Below are 21,002 nucleotides of genomic sequence, written 5' to 3'. Positions count from 1 at the left end.
GCTGCAGATGAGGTGTTAATCATGTATACAGGTGCCTTGTGAACCTTTTCCCCACCTTAACTTTTCAAATAAAGACTAGAGCCAATGACCGGGCAGGAGGAAGGAGGAGCAGCTGAGAGTTTGGGGAAGAGCTACAGAGGATGGACCGAAAGGAGGTGGAGCTATGGAGGATCGAGGGAGAGAAGAGGGTGACGCTCATGGCCTGCAGAAACCGCAAGTTCTATGGGATAACACAGATGGGGATAGAGTGGTGCAGTGGGAGATCCGCCCAACCTAGGCGTATAGCTTGTATTGATATTGATTGAGTTGAGATTTCTTTTACCAGGTAATTGGGTTGGAAAATTATAGCAACACCCTCCTTTCTGTCTCCGCTCTTGGTAAACCCAGTGCTGAGACCAGAGGCCTTTCTCCCTGAGAGACTCTCCTGTCACTTGGTGTGATGGCCATCTTCTCTTGGCAGGATAGCGAATCACTTAGGAGACACACACTTCTGTCTTCCAGAAAGCGTACCTGAAGAGGAAGAAGCACTGTGAGTACAGCCGAGCCCCAGCATGCATCTCTTTGCCTCGTGAGGGCAGACTCCACGGCCCCGTAGGGAGAGCGTATCTGCTTAAGATGGACATTTGGTTATCCAGAAGGCAGGCAGTGAGGCCGTTAGCTATGTTCTCAGACTTCCAGCTCCCTATGGCCCCAACTCTTGTTGATTACACGCCCTCATCCCTGGGGTCCATGCTCCCCACAACAGGCCCTGGGCAGTTGATGGAATGTGTTAAGTTCAGAGATGAACGGATGCTGGATACCTGTACTCGGTCTGGTCCTAGGTTCTATAAGAAAGAGGCTGAGCAAGCCATGGGGAGCAAACCAGCGAGCAGCACCCTCAAAAGCCTCTGCTTTGGCTCCTGCCTCGACTTCCTGTCACGATGGACTGTAACCGGGTTGCTTTGGTTCGTGGTGTTTGTCACAGTAACGGAAGAGGCAAACAAAGTTAGTGGCATTGTTGGGCACCTCTGCCTGCCATTCCTAAGTGGGGCTGCACTGCACCTTCATCCTGAGAAAACCAATCCATCAATCCATCCATCCATCAATCTCTCTTACCGTCCGTCCCCTCCTCCCACAGCCAGAGACCATTCAGGGAAGGTCACATGACCCACTTTGAACCCCTGTGTAAAATCGAATTCTAGGACTTCTGACTTCAAGACATAGAATAAGGATGTGAGGTCCGGCATAGCTGCAGAGATTTCGTAGTCATAGGAAAGTGTGGAATTTCTGCGCTGAACATCAGCAACCCAAAGAGAAGCCACAAGAAAGCAGAGAGGAGAGGGGTGTCCAGGGGCGTCCGAGCAGAATTCACTGGGCACTCGAATTAAATCTGAACTCTCAGATGTTAGAACCGATACAATTCTTTAATGTCACACGTCACTTAGAGGTGGATTTTCTTGTATATCCTTGACCTACAAGCTTCCTGTAAGGTTTAAACCGAATAGCGTTCAGTGAGGATCTGTGCAGCTGCTGCTCCGAGTCACCAATATTAATACAATGCAATGATTTTGTAGTTATGTGACTTTAAATGGTTATAATTCAACTTGTGTGTGCCATATGTGTGTATGTTTGTGTATGTGTGTGGGGTGGGGTGGTAAATGTGGGTGCCCTTAGAAGCCGGAAGCAAACATTGAATCCCTTGGAACTGAAGCTACTAACTGTGAGCTGCCCAATATGGGTTCTGGGATCCAAATTCGGGTCCTTTATAGCACAATAACTGCTCTTAACTGCCGGTCCCCTCTCTCTAGCCCCCTTTTAAAAAGTTTTACAGCTCCACCTTAGTGTGTTAACTTCAATATCTAATACCCAGGTCCTAAGGGAGAGGTCCTCATGGCATTGCCCAGCCCACCGCAGCCTTCAGGCTTCAGGCATTTCTCACAGAACTTCATGTGGGAGTCCTGCTGGGCCTGCCCACCCTGCTGCTGGGCACGCCCACTCCGCTGCTGGGACCACCCACTCCATGCTGCTAGGATCCTGCCCAGCTCTCACCTTCAGGTGTTGGTGTATACATGTGCATCAAACTTACACACAAACACTTCCAGCAAAGGTCCCCAGTGCCTTCCACAGGAAGACAATGCCAACAAGGGTCAGAAACCAACAAGAGTCAGAATGCAGAAGGGACCTAGAGTGGAGTGACGAAGAGGTTATTATGTGTCTAAACCTTTCACACAAGAACTGGAAGCCTATAACGCAAAGAATAACAAACAGCGGCAGGCGGGCTAATGCAGAGCACATGGGGCCGCAGGCCCGTCAGCATTTCAACAGCTTTGCCTTTCCACCTCTGGACTTGGGATGACTGTGGGCTGGCTTCCTCAGCTAAAAATAAAGGCAGCAGCACTGCGGAGACCGGAAGTCTGGATGCTTTCATTTCTACAGGGGTGGTGGACTAAGCTTTACAAGAACGCGCTGTATTCTGCTGCAGGTGTTTGCCATTTAATCCCGACCTCAGCTCACAGACAAAACAAGAACTAAAGCCATGGCTCTGAAAGACCACGTCCTTTAACGAGGCAAACTCAGCAAGCGTGGGGTGGAGCCTGGCTCGGGATCTGGTTTGTCACCTTGTGTAAGCCACGGTTCTGCAAACTGAGACCGCAGATGAGCAGGTGGTGAGGTCATGCATGCAGCACAATACACAGTTGCAAGAACAGCCGCATCAAGTGTAACTTCCGTGTCATAAACTGTATATGATCTGGGGCCAGTGAGATGGCTCAGAGCATGGGTAGAGGCACTTGGTGCTTAAATCTTGGCAACCCGAGTTGGATCCTGTATTTGGCAAGGTGGACAGAGAGAGCTGACTGCAGTCTTTCTCTGACTTGCCTGCACACACGGCCGTCGGCTCCTGCTTTCTTCTGCCCCCTCATGAATCCCACGATGTAATAGAGACATCAGAATGTTACTCACGACTGGTCCTTCAGCGCCTGAGCCATAAGCCTTTTCTGTGAAATGGGAGAGGACACTTCATAGCCAAATCTAACATCCCATGAGTTACTTCAATAGTTGTTGAGTCTGCCCCCCCCCCCATACTCTGGGGGGAAGCCGTTTGTTATGAAATGTTTTGCAAAGATTTCCTCTGCGTCTGGTTTATATTTTCATTCTGTCTAAAGAGTAAAAGCTTTTGATTCTGGCAAATCGCTGTTAGAACTCCACATTTCAGGAATTCTCTTGCATACTTTAAAAACCTGGAAGCTTTCTTTGGTGTGATGGCTACTATTGCCACAGGATCTAGAAGTCATCTAGGAGATGGTCCTACATGCCTCTGAGGGACCCATCCTAAAGTGGGTGGGCGTGGCACTATCTCTTGGGTCCCTGACGAAATCAGGAGGAAGTGAGCAGGGTACCCTCGTCTGGCTCTCTCTGCTCCCTGACAGGGCTCGATGTGGCCAGCTCCTGCCTCCACACTGCCCCTGCCTTCATGGCCTACACTCTCAAGCCATGAGCCAAAACAACCCCCCCCCCACGCCTCCCCCCCCGCCCCCGTGCTCGAACTTGTTAGATGTTTCGTCACAGCAAGAGTGACAAACACGCTCGTCCCGATACTGTCACATAGTGACTTGACAGTGCGCGCCACTGCCTGCCCGTATATTGATCCCTCACCCCAATTATTAACTGTTCAGTCTGTCAGATGAGGACCGCTCATCATGTTGGAGTGTTGTGACTCTGTGTCTTTCTGAGAATACTACTCAGATCAGCTCAGTCTGCTAGCTCTGCTTCCTTACAAGTAAGCTGTGTATCAGGTCAGAGATCTTTTCCATGGAGTCAGATTTCCATGACTTCTTGGTGTTCCTCAGGAGGGGAATCACCATGGTGCACAGGGCCAAACCTGCACACAGAGATCTAAAAGTGGCTCCTTCCCGCCTCTGTTCCCAGTGTCCTGGCACCTGTCCTATCTTCCACTTCCGAGCAAGAGTCCTTACTGTGCGAGCTGCAGTACAGGGACTCGTTTAAAACTAGATTCTCCTGCCTTCCGTATTTTAGGGCATCTAAAGGATTTTGTATCTCCAAGAAACCCCTTTCCAGTTTTCCCACATGACTATGACTCAAAACTATAGCTTGTCTCATTTCCTGAGACCTGTGGTAGGAGGAGATGCTCATTCCCACATGATGAATGGAAGCTGGAGACGAGGAGAACTCACAGGAAGAGCCTCCCAGATGTTGAAAGTCCTTGTGTGCAAAATATGCATGCCATAGGCTAGCGTGAAACTGACGATTTATCCCCACCCCGAGTGTGTGTGTGTGTGTGTGCGCGTGCGCGCGCGCGCGCGCGCGTGTGTGTGTGTGTGTACAAAGCCTTATACATGACAAGCAAACACTATGCCACTGAACTACATCCCTGTCTGGCCTGCAGCTTTGATGCTTGCCTCTCTTAACTGGCTCAAGGAGCAGACTAGAGCCATGTGCCGGAGCCTGGTGACTTATCTCAACGCGGGAGGAACTGAGGCTCACAGACACAGTCAGAAAAACAAGCTGAGCTGGGCTGTCTAGGTACTTTCCCAAAGATGTTTTTAATTCTTAATTAACTTCTAGTAAAGCATATATTTTAAAAATAATCTCACCATGTCCCTGTCAGGAAAGTCATTTGGATAAGATAATACCAGGAGGGAGGACTGCGTGGGCCTTGCCCGTCAGGCCTGTGTTGGCTACTCTCCGCCAAACTCGTGGCAACGTGAGGTCAAATTGTTCCACAGCTTGGACAAGAAGGCACGGTGTTAGTTGTTCGTGCTTTAAATATTTTTTTGTGTGCATGTATGTGTGTATGTTTGTATGTACACACGTGTAAGGGTTTGCACACACATGTGTTTAGAAACCAGAGGTATCAACGTCAGCTGATGCTTTCCCTGGTCACTCTCCTCAGTTTTTGGAATAGGGTCTCTCACTGAGCCTGAAGTGAGACTAAACTGACTGCCCAGCGAATCCCAAGGTTCCTTCTGTCTCTGCCCCGCCCCCATGCCCCCACGCTGGGGTTTCCGGCATACGCCACCATACCCAGCTTTGCAGGGGTGCTTGGGGATCTGAGCTTAGTCTTTATGATTTTACAGCAAGCACTTTACCCACTGAGACATCTCCCAGCCCCACACATGTCTTTCATTATGTATCTTCTGCTATTGATAGCTTCACCTGTCAAGTCGACACACTCTGGGAGAGAGAGCCTCCATCAGATTGGCCTGTGAGCAGGCCCATTGGAGGCATTTTCTAAATAGTCTGCTTGATGTAGGAGGCTCCAGACCACTGCGGGCAGTGCTGTCTCTGGGTAGATGGACCTGGGCTGGAAAACAAAGACAGCTGAGCAAGCTGATGAACAACCTTGTGGCCTCTGCTTCAGCTCCTGCCGCATTGGCTTCCTCTGGTGATGGACAGTGTAACCTGTACACCAAGTATACCCTTTCCTCCCCACATTGTTTTTGGTCATGGCATTGACCACAGCAGCAGAAACCAAAGTAGAACAGCAGCCCTGTGAGCTCAGCTGCTCTCCTGGGAGACTCTGGTTTGGGCATCTATTCTGTTAAAACCTTCATAACTGAGGAGGCCGATCATGCCATCTTTCTGCAAAGATGTCTTAGTCAGGGTTTCTATTCGTGCAAAAAACATCATGACCAAGAAGCAAGTAGGGGAGGAAAGGGTTTATTGAGCTCACACTTCCATGCTGCTGTTCATCACTAAAGGAAGTCAGGACTGGGACTCAAGCAGGTCAGGAAGCAGGAGCTGATGCAGAGGCCATGGAGGGATGTTTCTTATTGGCTTGCTTCCCCTGATTTGCTCAGCCTGCTCTCTTATAGAACCCAGGACTACCAGCCCAGGGATGGCACCACCCACCATGGGACTTCCCCACTGATCACTAATTGAGAAAATGCCCCACAGCTGAATCTCATGGAGGCATGTCCTCAAGGGTGGCTCCTTCCTCTGTGATAACTCCAGCTTGTGTCACGTTGACACACAAAAGCAGCCAGTACAAAAGACTTAAATAAAGGTATAATAACAAGTCCTGGGATTAGTGGGTAATAAATCAGGACTTTGCTTCAGCTCTTAAGTCTCTCAGGCAATATCTGTATCAGTCCTTCCACAGAGGGTTGCACCACACAGAGGGTTGAAACAGTCTCTTCAGCTTCTGTGTTGCCTAGCTCAGAAACATATCTGTCATGAGACTCAAAGGGCAGAGAGACTCGGACTTATCAGTTGCTTTCCAGACACCACTCCTTGACATGCTTCACGTGGTTTATTTAATTTAGTCCCTAAAGAACACGATCCCGGTTTACAGAGTCTGATTCCTGCAGAGACTATCTACTCAAGGTCACATACCAACACTATCAACTGAGTGTGTGTTTACACACACACACACACACACACACACACAACTGTGGTAATAAAGTGACTAAAGCCTTGTAGGCAGGGCCCTGACCTAGTAGCGTTAGTGCCGTTGTGAGAAGAAATGCCCGCTCACACTCACGTTGCCTCTCCTGCTCTCTTCTTTTTTGTTCCTTGTGGTGCCTGGGATTGAACTTGTGGTCTTACACGCTCTGGATAAGCACCACCAGTAAGCAGCAACCTCAGCCCGTCCCTCCCCTCCTCTCCTTTGCCCCAGGCATGGCAGAGAAAAGCTCACAAGGAGGACACATCGGAAAGCAGCAGGCAACCATTGGCAAGTCCAGTCGGCACCGCGATCTCAGGCTTGAAGTCTCTAGAGAGGTGAAGTTTTTCATCTCTGTTAAGCCAGGCACTGTGCGGTGCCTTCCTCTGGCAGCCCGAGCTGGCAAACCTGCCTGCCAAGCCACTGGGATCGTGTGCTCTCATCAAGGTAAGCTGTCTGGAAGCCACACACTCTACACAATGCAATGGGATGACATCCCAGCAGCCCTCTCTAAGTTGAAAACTCCTTCAGTGGAAGGTGTCTTTGATGTTTGGTATTCTGAAGATTAGAGTTTCTCCTCTCCTGCCTCAAACATCCCAAGGCTAGTTCGTGCATTAGCTTGCAGCTGAGCAAAATCGTCCAACACAAAGCCTATTCTATAGCAAAGTGCTGAATTCCTTACTCAGGTAGTGAGTACTTTCTTGTAAGTGGAAAAGGGAAACATTTGTATGGGAACATTTCCACCGTGTTGTAAAGTAAACACACACACATAGTTCTTATGTCTGTGTTTTGAAAGGTCATACACTACTTTTATTATTTAAAAGAAAATGAGGATTGCCTTTTAAACCCATTGTCTATGAAGGTGTGAAAATCTATTTTAATACCAGTATTTCTTACTAAGAGTAGTTCCACTGGACGTGGCTCTCTAGAAAAAGATATTGAGCCTGGGAACAGGTTAGAAAAGTTACACCCAATAGTTGGGCTTTGGCTTTTGAATACCTCAGTGGGAAAGTATTCACTGAAGTCTCCACCTGCTATTCAAGTTGAAGATTTGGCGACAGGATTTACCCTCCTCCTGAACTTATCACACTTCAAAAACATGTGGAAGTATCATTTGTCTTGTGTATAAAAAAATAAATTAGGTTGGTGATATTTGAAGACTTGGCTTCACAAGTGCATTTAGCCACTCAGGGAGTAGTTATGGCCTGGCGAGTGATCTGGAAGACCTTTTTCTTCTTCTTCTGGAAATACCACGAGGTGCCATCTGGATACTGACCATTTTCCTTCCTCCACATGGTGTTGGCTGGTCTTCTCCTCAGCTCTACAGGCAAAGTTAGCACATCCATAGACATCAAGACTCTGGCCAACAGGCTGGTAATGGTGGCTGCTCTTAGTTCTGCCTGCCTGCGCCCGCGGCCCAGCGGGGTCCAAGCTTTTCTCCTTGCTGGAGAGCAGATGCCGTGTGTGCACCGAGTCCAACGTTTCCCTCCATACTTCACCATACTCCTCATTCACCTCGTTCATCTTGAGACACTTTTAGCATGTGGCCTTGACTGGCCTGGAATTCCCTCAGTAGAGGATGGCCTCATACAATGATCCTCCTGCCTCAGTCTCCTAAGCAGATGGGATTGCAGGTGTGCACCACTGTGCCAGGACTTGCTTTCTCGTTATGAAAGGCTTTCATTTAGACCAGTGGCTTCAGCCATTTTCTACCTTCACAGTAGACTATCTGAAGACAATTCAGATAATAAAAGGATAGACGGACAGACAGTCTCCACTATAATCATCATCATTGGGTCTTACTTTTCTACCACTGTAATAAAATACTATTACCAAGGCAACTTATAGAAAGAAAAAATTTATTTGGGCTTATGGTTGATAATGGTCCAAGATGGTGGGGCAGAGGCATAGTGGTAAGAGCAAGGGGTTGAGGGCTCATATCTTGAACCAAATCCAGAGAGAGAGAGAGAGAGAGAGAGAGAGAGAGAGAGAGAGAGAGAGAGAGAACCTGAAATGGTGCTCAAAGCCTGCCCCAGTGACATATGTCCCTCTATCAAGGCCTCATTACCCAAACAGTGCCACCAACAGGGTTTCAAAAGCCTGAAGCTACAGAGGACATCCCCCTCAAGCCACCACACACCGCAAACACAGTAAAAGCCTGGCTTCCTTTCTATGTGCTGTGTGCTTGTAGATGCAATTCAGTTATCAGATCAGATTGCGTGTGTTGTTCAAGGAATTCACATTTCACTCGTATATGCTGCAGGTGTCTGCTCGCAGACGCCTTGCTGTCCTTTGATAATACACTTATTGAAAGCATGGACCCCAACCGCAAGTGGCTGTGCTGTGGATTACAGTGTGTGTTTGAACGACCCGATTGTCTAACCTGTCTGGCTTTGAGATTTTTGTGCCCCGTGAGCAGGACAGGATGGGCTTACATGATGAGCCGACTCGTGTGGATGGACCAGAACCGTGAAGAAGTTCTTTTAGGGAGATCTGAGGTGTTGATGAACATACTCTGATCTGCCCTTCCCATTCCAAATTCCCATATTTATTCTGGCCCCTCTTTACGAATTTGAAATAAGAGGTAGGGAGATGGCTCAGTCAGTGAAGAGCTTACCTTTGCAAACACAAGGGCCTGAGTTCCACATCCAGGACCCACGGAAAACAAACAACAACAACAACCCAGAGTGCTTGTAATTCTGGAGCTGGAGAGACGGAGACAGGACTGAGACTTTCGTCAACCAGTCTAGGGTACTTAGACGGTTCCCGGCCAGTGAGAAACCCCCCAAAATAAAGATACACGATCCCTGAGGAATGGCATGCAAGGTTGTCCTCTGGCCTACACACACACACACACACACACCTGTACATAGCACATTTATAAGCATGTATATGCGCACAAGCACACATTCATGCAAACAGAATTTGAGATTATGTGAACTTCCTCATAGACAATGGGGTTAAAATGTGATTAGCTTGTTCAATGACTTGAAAACTAGTGGTTTCCTTTTTGGTGTCTTAGCTTAACAAATATCCAGATGTCTAGAGCTCTTTTTTTCCTACAAAACACCTCAAATTGTCGAATTAAATGTAAAACTGAGCAAGAAATGGCTTGGCTGGTAAGATAATATTCAGAGGCCAAAAATTCTCACACAGAGGACAAATGAGTGACAGAGTCAGCCCTCACCATGGGTGTGTCTGGATCTGCCCCACGCATGCTGGGGAAAGCAGAATCCGCGAGACCATCAGACCGGCGGCCCCAGATCAAGACAAACTCTTTAGGAGGAGAACTGGGATAGCCTGCTCCTTCCAAAGTTGTTCTGGTTTGTTTGCTGTTGCTGTGATAAACACCATGACTAAGTCTTTCCTGTTTGGGTTGTGACTGTTGGCAGAATGTAAGTCAATAAAATGAAAGGCAGCCTTCAGGAACACAAAAGCAATCTCTGTTGTGCTCTATCCACCTATCATTTATCTGCGTAATGTCTATATCTGTTCTCTGTCACCTACCTATCTACTATCTACATGTATTATCTGTCACCTCTCCATCTGTCATCTATATTTGCTTATCTATCATCTGCCTACCTATCATCTATATCTATGTATCTGTCATTTACAGCTATCTGTCATCTATCTATGCATCTATCATCTATATCTGTTATCTGTAATCTATCTATCACTATATCTGTCTACTATTTATCACTATCTGTCCACTATCATCTATTACTATATCTGTCTTCTATCTATCTATCTATCTATCTATCTACCATCTATCTACCATCTATCACTATATCTGTCTTCTATTATCTATCTATCTATCTATCTACCATCTATCACTATATTTGTCTTCTATCATCTATCTATCGTCTATATGTGTCTTCTAGATAGATTGATTATCTTCTATTGATTATCAATAATCAATCTATCACTATATCTACCACTATATCTGTCTTCTATCTATTACTATATCTGTCTATTATCTCTCATCTACCTACTTACCTATTCATCCACCTACCTGTTATATCTCATCTACCTACCTACCTACCTAGGATCATCTATTACTTATCTATCTGTATATTTTTGACTCTGTCATCTACCCATCAGTCCCTATGTAAACCAGACATAGGTCACAGCACAGGTAAATCAGAAGTGCCCAGGCAATGCCAGAAAGAAGCACAATTTGTCTATGGAAAAATATATTCCAAAGATAAAATTCCAAAGAACATGAATTTGCAGCCAAAGCTTAAAAGACACAGGGAAATAAGCTACACAGAGAGAGCAAGCTGGAGACAGACTTTTACAACCTTCACACACCTGCGTGATCAAAGCCAGATTAGCCCCAAACCTAAAGGAAGCAGCCAAAGTGGGATTAAGAGCTGGGTATGGGGGCCAAATGTGAAGTCCCAGCACGGGGGTGGGGGTGGGGGTGGGGGTGGGCAGAAGGAATAGTGAGGGTTCAGGGTCAGCCGGGTTCTGTAGCAAGGACCTGTCTAATAAACCGTACTATTAAAGAGAAAGAGGCCAACAAGACTGGATGGATGCGGCTCACAGATGAATATGTGCCCAGGTGTGCAAAGGTCCTGGATTAATCCCAGCACAGAAACACAAGGACCACACACAGTTCTTCAGTTAACAGTGGGCAGGCCGGCAGCTCCCACCCCATGCACCCACACAGGTGCACGGCTCTTCCCTCTCAGATTTGTATACTTCTCCATAAAGCCACTAAGTTCATTTTATGTATAGAGACAACTGCTAGAGCCTGGGCATCCTATGGGGTCATAACGTTGGAGAAAACGAACTCCCTCCTCCAGAGGCCAGCGGTAGCCAATAGCTCGTCAGCTGGGGGCGGGGACTGTAAGCCCCACCCCCATCAGTGTCTGGCTTGTGTTTGGTTTGATCTTGTCCAGGGCTAGTGCGTGGTGCCAGGAGTCACAGCCAGACACCAGAAGTTTATATGAACTGTGATGTCCAGAAAATACTGTTTTGCAGCAGTCCTCCACTGCCTCCGGCTCTTACAGTCTTTCCGCCCTTCGCTCTGTGATGATCCCTGAGCCTTGGGGAGAAAGAAAGTGGGAAATAGATATTCCATTTAGGACTGAGTGCTGCACAGTCTCTTGTTCCCTGAGCCTTGACCTGTGTGTCCTTATTAATCACCATCTATTGCAAAAGGAAGCTTCTTGGACAAAAGGTGCCGTTTCTAAAAAGGCATAGGGCCAAGAAGCAAACCTGCCTCCCATGTGGGAAAATTTGAAAAGAATGCTTCCCTCGTGTTCATTCATCTTCATCCTCAACTTGATTGGCATTAGAGTCGCCAAGGAGACCCACCACTAGAGATGTCTGCGTCCGTGGAGATTTGACTGAGGTGAACGTGGGTAGTACCACCCTATAGGCCGGGATTCAAGACTAAGTTAAAAAGGGGGGAAGGAGAAAGCCAGCTGAGAGCTGTTGTAGCTCATCCCCCCCCATCCTGGCCTGCCCTGATATGAGGTGCCCCAGCCTGTGCTCCCGAGGCCACAAGGCATGCCCACCCTCCTGCCCCCAGCACCCCGCCCCGTCCCTGCCACGATGGGCCGGGCACTCACGACCATGAGGCACAGTCAACACCGCTTCGTCTAAGACTCACAGACATACCATCTCTCTAGTTAGACACCCCAGAGACAGACAGGGTTACTCTGGCAGGCAGGAAGTTGAGCTCACTGCTGGCTACTGCTGTCAGATAACATGAATAACTAATAACCGTCCCATCTCACAATTTTAAAATCCCGTAGACAGCTCATCGATACATTTCAGAGGCTTGACAGTTTGTTAGCATCATCTTTGCGATGACTTACAGCGGCGGCACAACTGGTCAGACCTGGGAGGTAACCCCATATGCTTTATTTCAGAATCTATAGCTTTCCTGCCGGAATGTCACATGGTCAGAACCACAATACAGACTGGGGAATCTCTTTCCCAGGGACAGGGCTTCCTAACCCTTGCTTAACAAATGATTCTTGATCCTTACCCCTTAGTGAGCCCAACCCAGCTCACTGCTTGTGAATCTATATTTTTATTTATTTTATTTTTAGGTAGTTCCCTGGAACTGGAGTTACCAATGGCTGTGAGACACTGTGTGGGTTTGGGAATTGAACCTGGGTCCCCTGTAAGAGCAGCGCATGCTCTGAATGGTTGGACCAATGTCTCTAGACCCAAATCTATTTAAAAAAAAAAAAAACCTGGATTCTGATGTATGGTCATGTTTAGGAGCCCCGTGCTTTATGAAATGAAAGGCCAATACAATGGTTTGCTTGTTTTATTTTTTAACCAGTATAACTTTGAAATTTAGTTTATAAAGATTGTAATCAGTATGTTTTAGACTAATGGATCTGAAGCTCTTTCAAAGATCCACTTGTTTTTATTATATGTGGATCATTGTTTGCCTACATATGTGTATGGGCGCAGCATGCATCTAGGACCTGTGAGGGTCGGAAGAGGACATAGGATCCTCTGGGGCGGAAGTCACAGATGGTTGTGAACCAATATGTAGGTGCTGAGAATCGAACTCAGGTCCTCTGCAAGAATAGCAAGTGCTTTTAACCTCTGAGCCATGTCTCCAGCTCCCAGTTCCTAACTTGTTAAAGTTTGCCTTACCTCTTAAGATTTTGTTAAAATCTACAGGTCTTTCACTATGAAACACACACACACACACACACACACACACACTTTTATATAGAATTTAAGATACTATATTAGTTAGCATTAAGGTCGGTTTTATACAACATAAATCACCTGGAAAAAAATCTCAATTGATTAATTGTCTTCATCAGATTTGTCTGTGGGCACGACAGTGGGGTGGTGGCTAACTGGTGCGTAAGGGCTCAGACTGTGAGCAGCACCGCTTCCTGAACAGGCGACCTATGCCATATAGAAAGCTAGCTGAGCACGGATAAAGCAAGCCAGCAAGGGAAGCCAGTAAGTGTAGCGCCTTCATGATTTCTCCCTCAGCCACCGGCCTGGCTCCACGCCCTGCCTCTCTTCAAGTGAGACCAACCTGTAAGCTGGGACACACCCTTTCCTGCCCCAGGTTGCTTTGGATCAGAGTGTTTTATTACAGCCCAGGAAGGCAGCTGAGACAGGTGGATAGAGCACTTACGCTGGGGGGGGGGGGGAGAGGGGGAGGACCTTTGTGTCAGCGAGGCACACATTAGAGCCATTTGAGAGGAGGGAGCCTCACTTGAGAAAATGCTTCCCCCACACAAGATCTATTTTTTAGTGGCAGAGGGGTTCAAGAGAGGGTTTCTCTGTGTAGCCCTGGCTGTCCTGGAACTCACTCTGTAGACCAGGCTTGCCTCTGCCTCCCAAGTGCTGGGATTATAGGCGTGCACCACCGCCATACGCCTGGCTCCTCCACAATAATCGGTGATTGATGAGGGAGCGCCCAGCCCATTGTGGGAGGTGCTATTCCTGGCCCTGATGGTCCTGGGTATTACAGGGACGAGGAGTGAGCCAGTAAGCAGCACCCCTCCCCCCCGCGGCCCCTGCACCAGCTCCTGCCTCCAGGTTCCTGCCATGTTTAGAGTTTCTGTCCCGACTTCCTTCAGTGATGAACAGGGACGTGAAAGGCCAAGCTGAATAAACCCTTTCCTCCACGACTTGCTTTTGGTCATGGTGTTTCATCGTAGCGATAGTGACCGCCAAGTAAGACAGCAGGTGTGTGTCAGAGCGATGCAAATTACCTGAACACAGTTGTTTAAGACAACAACATTATCACCTAACAATTCTGGAAGTCTTACTGGACCAATGCCAAGGCTTCTATATCCGGGCTGCGTTCCTGGAAGGGGTGGGGGAGAAGACATTTCTCTGTTCTCAGTGTTTGAAGCTGCCTGACGTCTTTACCTCCTGGACCCTTCCCTCCATCTCCAGAGCTAGCAGTGAGCCTGCTTCCTTTGTCACAGCTCTTCTGATGACAGCTAGGAGAGGCTCTTCACCTGTAAAGATCCCTGTGTTTAGACGACTGGCAAGTGGAAAACTCCAGAACGTGCACCCCAACCCCACCCACCCTCGCCTACCCTAGGCTTTTGCGCTATGTTGTAAGGATAAACCTGATTGGAAAGAAAAAGACGAAAGCATCGTGTGTGTTTAGTATGAGTGAGGCTTTGGAAGTGGAGAGGATGGGAAGGAGTGAGGAGGGGAGGTTGTGATTGTTACCAGAGTAAAGGGTAAGTTCAATTATAACTTTAAACTTGGAATAGTCAACTTCAACTTCAAAGGGTCAGAGATAAATGAAACTGGCCAGGAGCTGGACCAGGCTGGGCGTGCTTGTTAAACCTGCATATACTTTAATTGCAAGATTAGCTATTGGTGATCACACAACCAAAATGAGGTTAAGACGTAAACTTTATGCAATGTATGCCTCATCATAGTCTCCCACACGCAGGGGAGCACACATGGCTGTATTGTGTGTCCGCCAAGTTGGGAAGCACTGGCCAGGTCAGGGAGTAAGGAAGGATGCTCTGCTCTCTTCCACATGACTAATTAATTCTTACAGCAACTGACTGGAGGTCTTGAGCAGTTGCCTCTGAAGAAGAGCTTCCAGATGGGCAGGGCCAGAACATTCATTCACCCATCCTTGGCTCCCGCGGCTTTGGACCTTTGTGTGTGAGAGAGACTCACAGTGTAAGACAAAAGGCGAGAGACCCAGCCAGCTTGGACCCCGCAGAGCCTAGGACACAGGGTCCAGTACCAGGTCCGAGCGATGCTCCTGGGGCTGCGTCCAGCAGGGGGCGCTGCGGACCCGTCCCGCCTGGGCCGCCCGGGCCGCCCACCCCGCGGGCGCGCCTCTCAGCAGTCCAGAGCCGCCCGGGCCCCGGACCCGCTCCTTCCGAGAGCGCAGACCTCTCGGCGGGGATCGAGAGGACGCAGTGCGCTGGCGGCCGCCCCGGACCTCGCTCCAGCTCCTGCTGCAGCCCATCGCTGGGTCCAGTGCTCAGACTCGGAGCGCACAGCTCGCGCCCCGGGCAGCGGCTTGTCCCGGGAGCCCCGATCGCGGGGCAGGGCGCAGGGCGGCGGCTGGCTGGGGATGGGCGGCCCGGCTGCGGCGCGGATCGGCGCCGGGGGGCTCCGCGCGCTGCTGCTGGCGCTGGTGGTCGCGGGGGTCCCGGCCGGTGCCTACAACCTCGACGCGCAGCGCCCAGTGCGCTTCCAGGGCCCCGCGGGCTCCTTTTTCGGCTACGCGGTGCTGGAGCACTTCCACGACAACACGCGCTGGTAAGTGTCCCCCGCAGCTCCTCGACCCCGGCGCGGCCAGCCCGCGGTCCCCCAAGTCGACCGCCGCCTTCCGGACCTCTTCCACGCCGCCTCCCACGGGGCCGATTTAAATGTCCGGCGGCCACGCTGACATCCTGGCCTGCTTTCGGAGGCCCGGGCTGTCCCCTGGGGTCCCTGCCTTCCCTGGGCAGTCAGACGCAGCTTCGCTCTCGCCAAAGCAAAGTTAGTTGGCTGTCTGCCTTCAAGGGGCCACCGCTGGCTGGCCAACTGCCCCAGATCCCCCGGAGGGCCCCTAGGAGGCCAGGCTGCCTTTGGGGACCACTTCATGTAATTTTAGGGCAGCAGCATGCAGGAAGCAGAGAAACGGGATGTGGTGGGAGTGGGTCCTGGGGGTTTAGAGATCTCCAGGAGAGTACCCAGGGGCCCCACAAAGTTCTGAGAGGATCTGGGATGCAGGGAGGACCCCCCAAGGAGCAGACTGTGTGGCTGGTGGACAGCCTGGAGCTCTTCCTCCACGTGCCAGTTAGAGACAAGACCTAAGGGCTTGAAGTTTTTGGATCAAGGGATACAGTTGCTAACCAGCAAGATGGGTGGGCCTACAGAAAAGAGTAAGTCTCTCCTTCATTAAGCATCAATAGTGAAGTTAACTGACCCCACAGCAGGAGCGCTTAGAGAAGGTGGGTAGTCCAGCCGCACCAAGCACCACGCCCACTTCTCATAGCAGCTAGAGTTCAATTGTCAGTAGCTCCCCAACCTCGTTTTAGATGATGTTACTGTGGGCCCAGGAGGTGGCTAGTTGGAGTTGAGGGTGCTATCCAGTGAGCGGGAATCCTTAGAGGCAGTGGGCTGGAAGATGGAGACGGGCTGTGTGTGTGTGTGTGTGTGTGTGTGTGTGTGTGTGTTGGACATGTAATATACTGGGAGTCTCTGCTCAGAATTGGACAGGGGTGGGGACAGTCAGGGGTTTGTGGGTGCGGGTCTTTCAGAACCCTGGGGAAAGAGAACTTTGTGACTGGCCCCATTAACACTTTCGCGTGTTTAGGAGAGCAGCCTCCAAGAGAAGCAGCTTTCAAAGTCCTTGTGTGTAGCTCTCATCCACATCCCTTCCTGACATTGATTCTAGTCCCAGTTACCAGCCAAGGCTGCTTCCTGCATTCGCCAAACCCTTCCTTTTCAGACAGCAGGGCACAACACTTTCCTATGCGCCACAGACTCCAGGTCCGCTATGGGCTCTGGGCTTGGTACACATTATGGCTGTATAGAAACAGTTTGTAGAATGCATCCCAGAACCTCACACAGTGTGGCCTTGGCACTAAGCACATGGGAGGAGCTGTCAGAAATAGAAGGGCAGTTCTGGGTGGGGGGCTACTAAGGAAAAGGCAGGCAGCTGTGGGAGCCAAAGGTTCAGTGGGATCTGCAAGCTGTGGCTGGCCTGTGTGTCCTGCAACCATCTGGTTCCAGGGACAGGGGCCAGGCTTCTGTCACCTGGATTTGGCTGGACCCCAGGTCACAGCCTCTCTGGCTGGTGACTAGATAGGAACCGACCCAGCAGAGATGAGGTGCTTAGCTTACTTTGTTTTTGAAAGAGGTGGTGACTAGATTTTGCAGAGAAAGAAGGTTTGGCCTGATGCTCCGACACCCAGTCTGCACGGTGGTGGTGGCTTTGCTGGGGCTTGACCTTGTCAGAAGAGGGTCAGACATTTCTGTGGGGACAAGCGGCTGGCCTGATGATCTCAGAGGTGCCTCTCCTGCCCAGGCACCCATTCCCTGCACTGCAGTGCTGCTGGTCCTTCAGTGTTTTAGCAGCCCTCTGAAATTATATGTATATATAACATATATATTATATATGTGTATGTAAGTTCTATATATAATATATAATAAAACATATACATATATTACATGTAATATAAATATATATGAACATATTATTTATAAGATGTAATTTAAAATATGTAGATATATAAGATGTTTGAAGCAGATTGTATTCTTACTACAATGCTATAATCTCTTGAATACTCTTACTGCTTAAAAATCCTGTCCTCAATATACTTTTCTTCCTTCATTTCCCTCTTGGCTCCTAAATAAGCCTCTTCTGATGTGACTCCGAGTCAGGGGCTTGTGGACTTTGAAGAAGGAGAAACTTCCATTTCTTCTCTCCTCCTTTTCTCTAGAGCGAGACCTGTGTAAGGTCAGTGGAGTCCCTGACAGAGGCTTTTCACCTACTCAAACCCCTCCTGAAGTCCCGGGTATACTTTTATTCCTATATGTTGAGAATAATCTTAAAGATAGCCACTGGTCTAGTCTTGTGAAATATGCACCTATCCTACATCTTTGCCTTAACTTACAATTCTGGGGTTGGTTGATTGACTTAATGACTGAATGAGAGTCTCTTAGTATGAGGTCGTCCCTGAGTCCATTGCCCTCTATCGGGTCATTTCCAGTTGTTTGTAATTGTAACAACATATGTAAGCATTCTTACAGTGAAACACTGTGGACGTTCTAAATTATTTCCTTCCAATCAATTCCTGGAATCAGAATTCCTCAGTCAGCTAGGATGACAGTTTTACAGTATTCTGTATTGTATTACAAAGGTTCCCATGAAATAGGAAACAAGGGGGATTCGGGGCCTGGAGTTTGGTAGCTGCTTAGCCAAAGGCTGGTGTGGTGCAGGGGGGAGCAGAGAAGACTTCATGGAGTGACTTAGAAAGTTCAGTCAGGAAGGTGGGAAGGGGTTTCTCCGGCAGAAACATTGAAACCTGGCTAGGAAAGGGTGACTAAAGTTAGGTAAACAATGTATCTTCTGTTCCTCTTCCAGAGGAGATGGCTTTTAGCTTATCAGCTATATGGGATTTGGGACCTTTGTTTCCTGCTAACTAGCTCCTGGTTGTGTTGCGCACAGGGCAGAGAATGTGCTAGAAATGACAGGGAGAGCCCAGACACCAGGTGGCAGAGCTGAGGGGTTCAGGTTGGTTACAGGTTTCTGTTACTGTAACAAACACTAGAGTTAGTAAAGTTACAAAGAGAAGAAGTTTGTTTTGGCTCAAGATGCAGATTCCAGCTGGAGTCCCTGGTTGTTTGGCCCTGATGCTTCTTAGCTCCGTCAGGGTCCGGAGTACACTGTGGTGGAAGTTCATGAAGGACAAAAATAGAAACTGAGGCAGGGGCTGGCCTGTCGTTTTTAATAGTAAGACTTCCCACAGGCCTAACCCCACAAAGGTTACTGCCACCCAGCGGTGGCAAGCTGGGCCTGAACCTGATCTAAGGGATGCTCCACCGGTGAGTGTGTGTCACAGAGCCCATGAGGTGTCTCCGCAGTGAAGCTGTCAGCTCTTGGGTCTGTCACCACGTTCTTTATGAGCTCCAATTATTCCTTCTTGAGGAAGGTCAGCGCCTGCATGAAATCAGGGGTGACCTTGTCTCTTAGAACCCCTGTGTTGAGTCTGGCTCCAGAAACCGTATTCCCACTCATGACACAACAAGACCCAGCTTTGTTCAAAGTACTGATGGAACAGACCCTTGTCACCCTGCCTTGAACAGCAAGAATTGTCCCTGTGGATAAGCTATAATAACCTGATGACATTGGTGTCGGGTTTTGGTGCAGACATGAAAGCGACTGAACTTTATTTCCCCTTCTTCTTCTAATGACACCCAGAGGGTGTCTGCACACTCAGAACTCTCTTGTCTTCACCCTCCCCAACCCTGATTTTTCTGGCATCCTTTGAACAACAGAAGTAGATGCCAGGGAACATAGACAAAGCCAATTTCTGTCCCCTTCTCTAGCAGTTTCTCAGCTGCAGAACTGACAACTGTAACACTCAGAGATATAAATAAATGCTGGCCGCCCCCGCAGTCCCACCCCCCACCCCTGCAGTCCTCCGCACACACACCCCTGGCCACCCCCCTCCCCCCAAGCTCTAGAGTCCAAAGCGGTTGGGTGCGCTGGCTTCCTCTCTGGCAATGATGTGCTTCCTGCTTCTCCTGGGACAGCAAGACTGCTGTGCTCAGGCGCTGAGCGAGCGCTCGAGCTCTCAGGAAGGGGCAGAGCATCTTTGAGTGAGGAATCCAGGCAGCTCCAACATCCTGTTTGTATTTAGAGCTGAGACTCCAAAGTTCCAATGTGCTGCCTGCCAGGTGATGTTGACACCTGCCCGAGTATTGTGATTTGCATAAAAATGGTCGAAGACTAGACAAAAATCAAGAATTCATTATCACGGTCACTATGAGTAGTCACATGGCTCCATCTGGGACAGCCCGAATAGGGAAATGTTTGTCAGGCCCGGAAGGCCCTACTGACTAAAGTCTTAAAGACCTAGGAAAAAGACTTGAAGGGAACTCAAAGGCCACACCAAAAAAGTCAATCCTTGGCATATTTAACTACTAAAACCTCAGCAAGACGTGTCTATCAAAAACTTGTGGAGCATGGAAGGGGGCAAGCTGTCCTTCCAACTGCGAAGGTTTGAAGCGCCTGCCGCATACTGAGAGCTAATGGAAACATCACCCACTGCTTTCTGGGGTTCTCACCTGTGCCTCAGGCAAAATATCAGCTGTATCATAGGCTCCAACTGAGGGGAGGCAGGCATGGGTGTTTATTCTGAGTAAAGAGGGAGATTCCTGAGAAGATGGAGGATTTAAAAGGGGGCCTTGGGATTTGGGGCTCCTCTCCCCAATCACATCTGGCCTTGTCAATCTCTGTAAGGAAACACCGGAGCTAGTGTTAGTCTCTTAAGCTCTCTGACCAAAGTTGGTGCATTGCCCATGTTCAGAGAGCTCCCTACTCAACTCTGAGCTTGCAGGGAAGGCATGAAATCACTTCCTCAGGGGCTCTCCTGGGCACTTGTGCTCAAACCAGGGGGCTTCCTGGCTTTGTCCCACTTTCTCAACTACCTGCTAGGCGCCTGAAGGCACATGCAAGATGTCCCTGTTCAAAGGGGACCCAAAAAGTGTCTTCAGAAGCGGTTCCCTGAAGATCCTGGGGAACAGGCAAGGGTGCTGTTTCCCCTGCTGGTGCTGAATCACCTTATTACCCAAGGGAGCACCAGCCAGGGCCAGAAGACAGACTGTCTCCTCAGCCAGTCAGGAACAGCTGTGAGTGTGAGAGAGTGAAGTGCGGTCCCCAGCCAGCTCCTGTTCCCTGTGAGATGCATCTGTCCAGAAGCGAGCTCCTTCTGATTATGTGTGTGATCTTTCGTTGGAAAACCGTCCTCATGTTTATTTAAAGCAGACAAAGCATTCCTGGGAACCGTTTACCTCCGATGGAGTTGGCCATAACTTTAAAAGGCAAAATGAATTCTGTCGGAGTGTTGCTGGGTAAGACTGACAGGTCAGCCAAATCCATAGGCATAATTAGATTTTGTAAATGTGTGTGTGTGTGTGTGTG

The 21,002-nt window shown here is 49.0% G+C and overlaps 1 protein-coding gene across 1 annotated transcript in view; it reads left to right on the top strand.

The window, feature by feature from the left end:
* Nucleotides 1-15,234: 15,234 nt before the first annotated feature.
* The window catches only part of Itga9 (integrin subunit alpha 9), a 292,483-nt gene continuing 286,715 nt past the window's right edge, over nucleotides 15,235-21,002 (top strand). Inside the window, exon 1 of the mRNA XM_052187013.1 lies at nucleotides 15,235-15,625. Within this exon, the coding sequence (XP_052042973.1) occupies nucleotides 15,438-15,625 (188 nt within the window). The 5' untranslated portion in view covers nucleotides 15,235-15,437. The remainder of the gene's footprint in view (nucleotides 15,626-21,002) is intronic.

This window comes from Apodemus sylvaticus, chromosome 7, assembly GCF_947179515.1.
Source record: "Apodemus sylvaticus chromosome 7, mApoSyl1.1, whole genome shotgun sequence".
Lineage (NCBI taxonomy): Eukaryota > Metazoa > Chordata > Mammalia > Rodentia > Muridae > Apodemus > Apodemus sylvaticus.
This window is presented reverse-complemented; position numbering and strand designations above follow the sequence as displayed.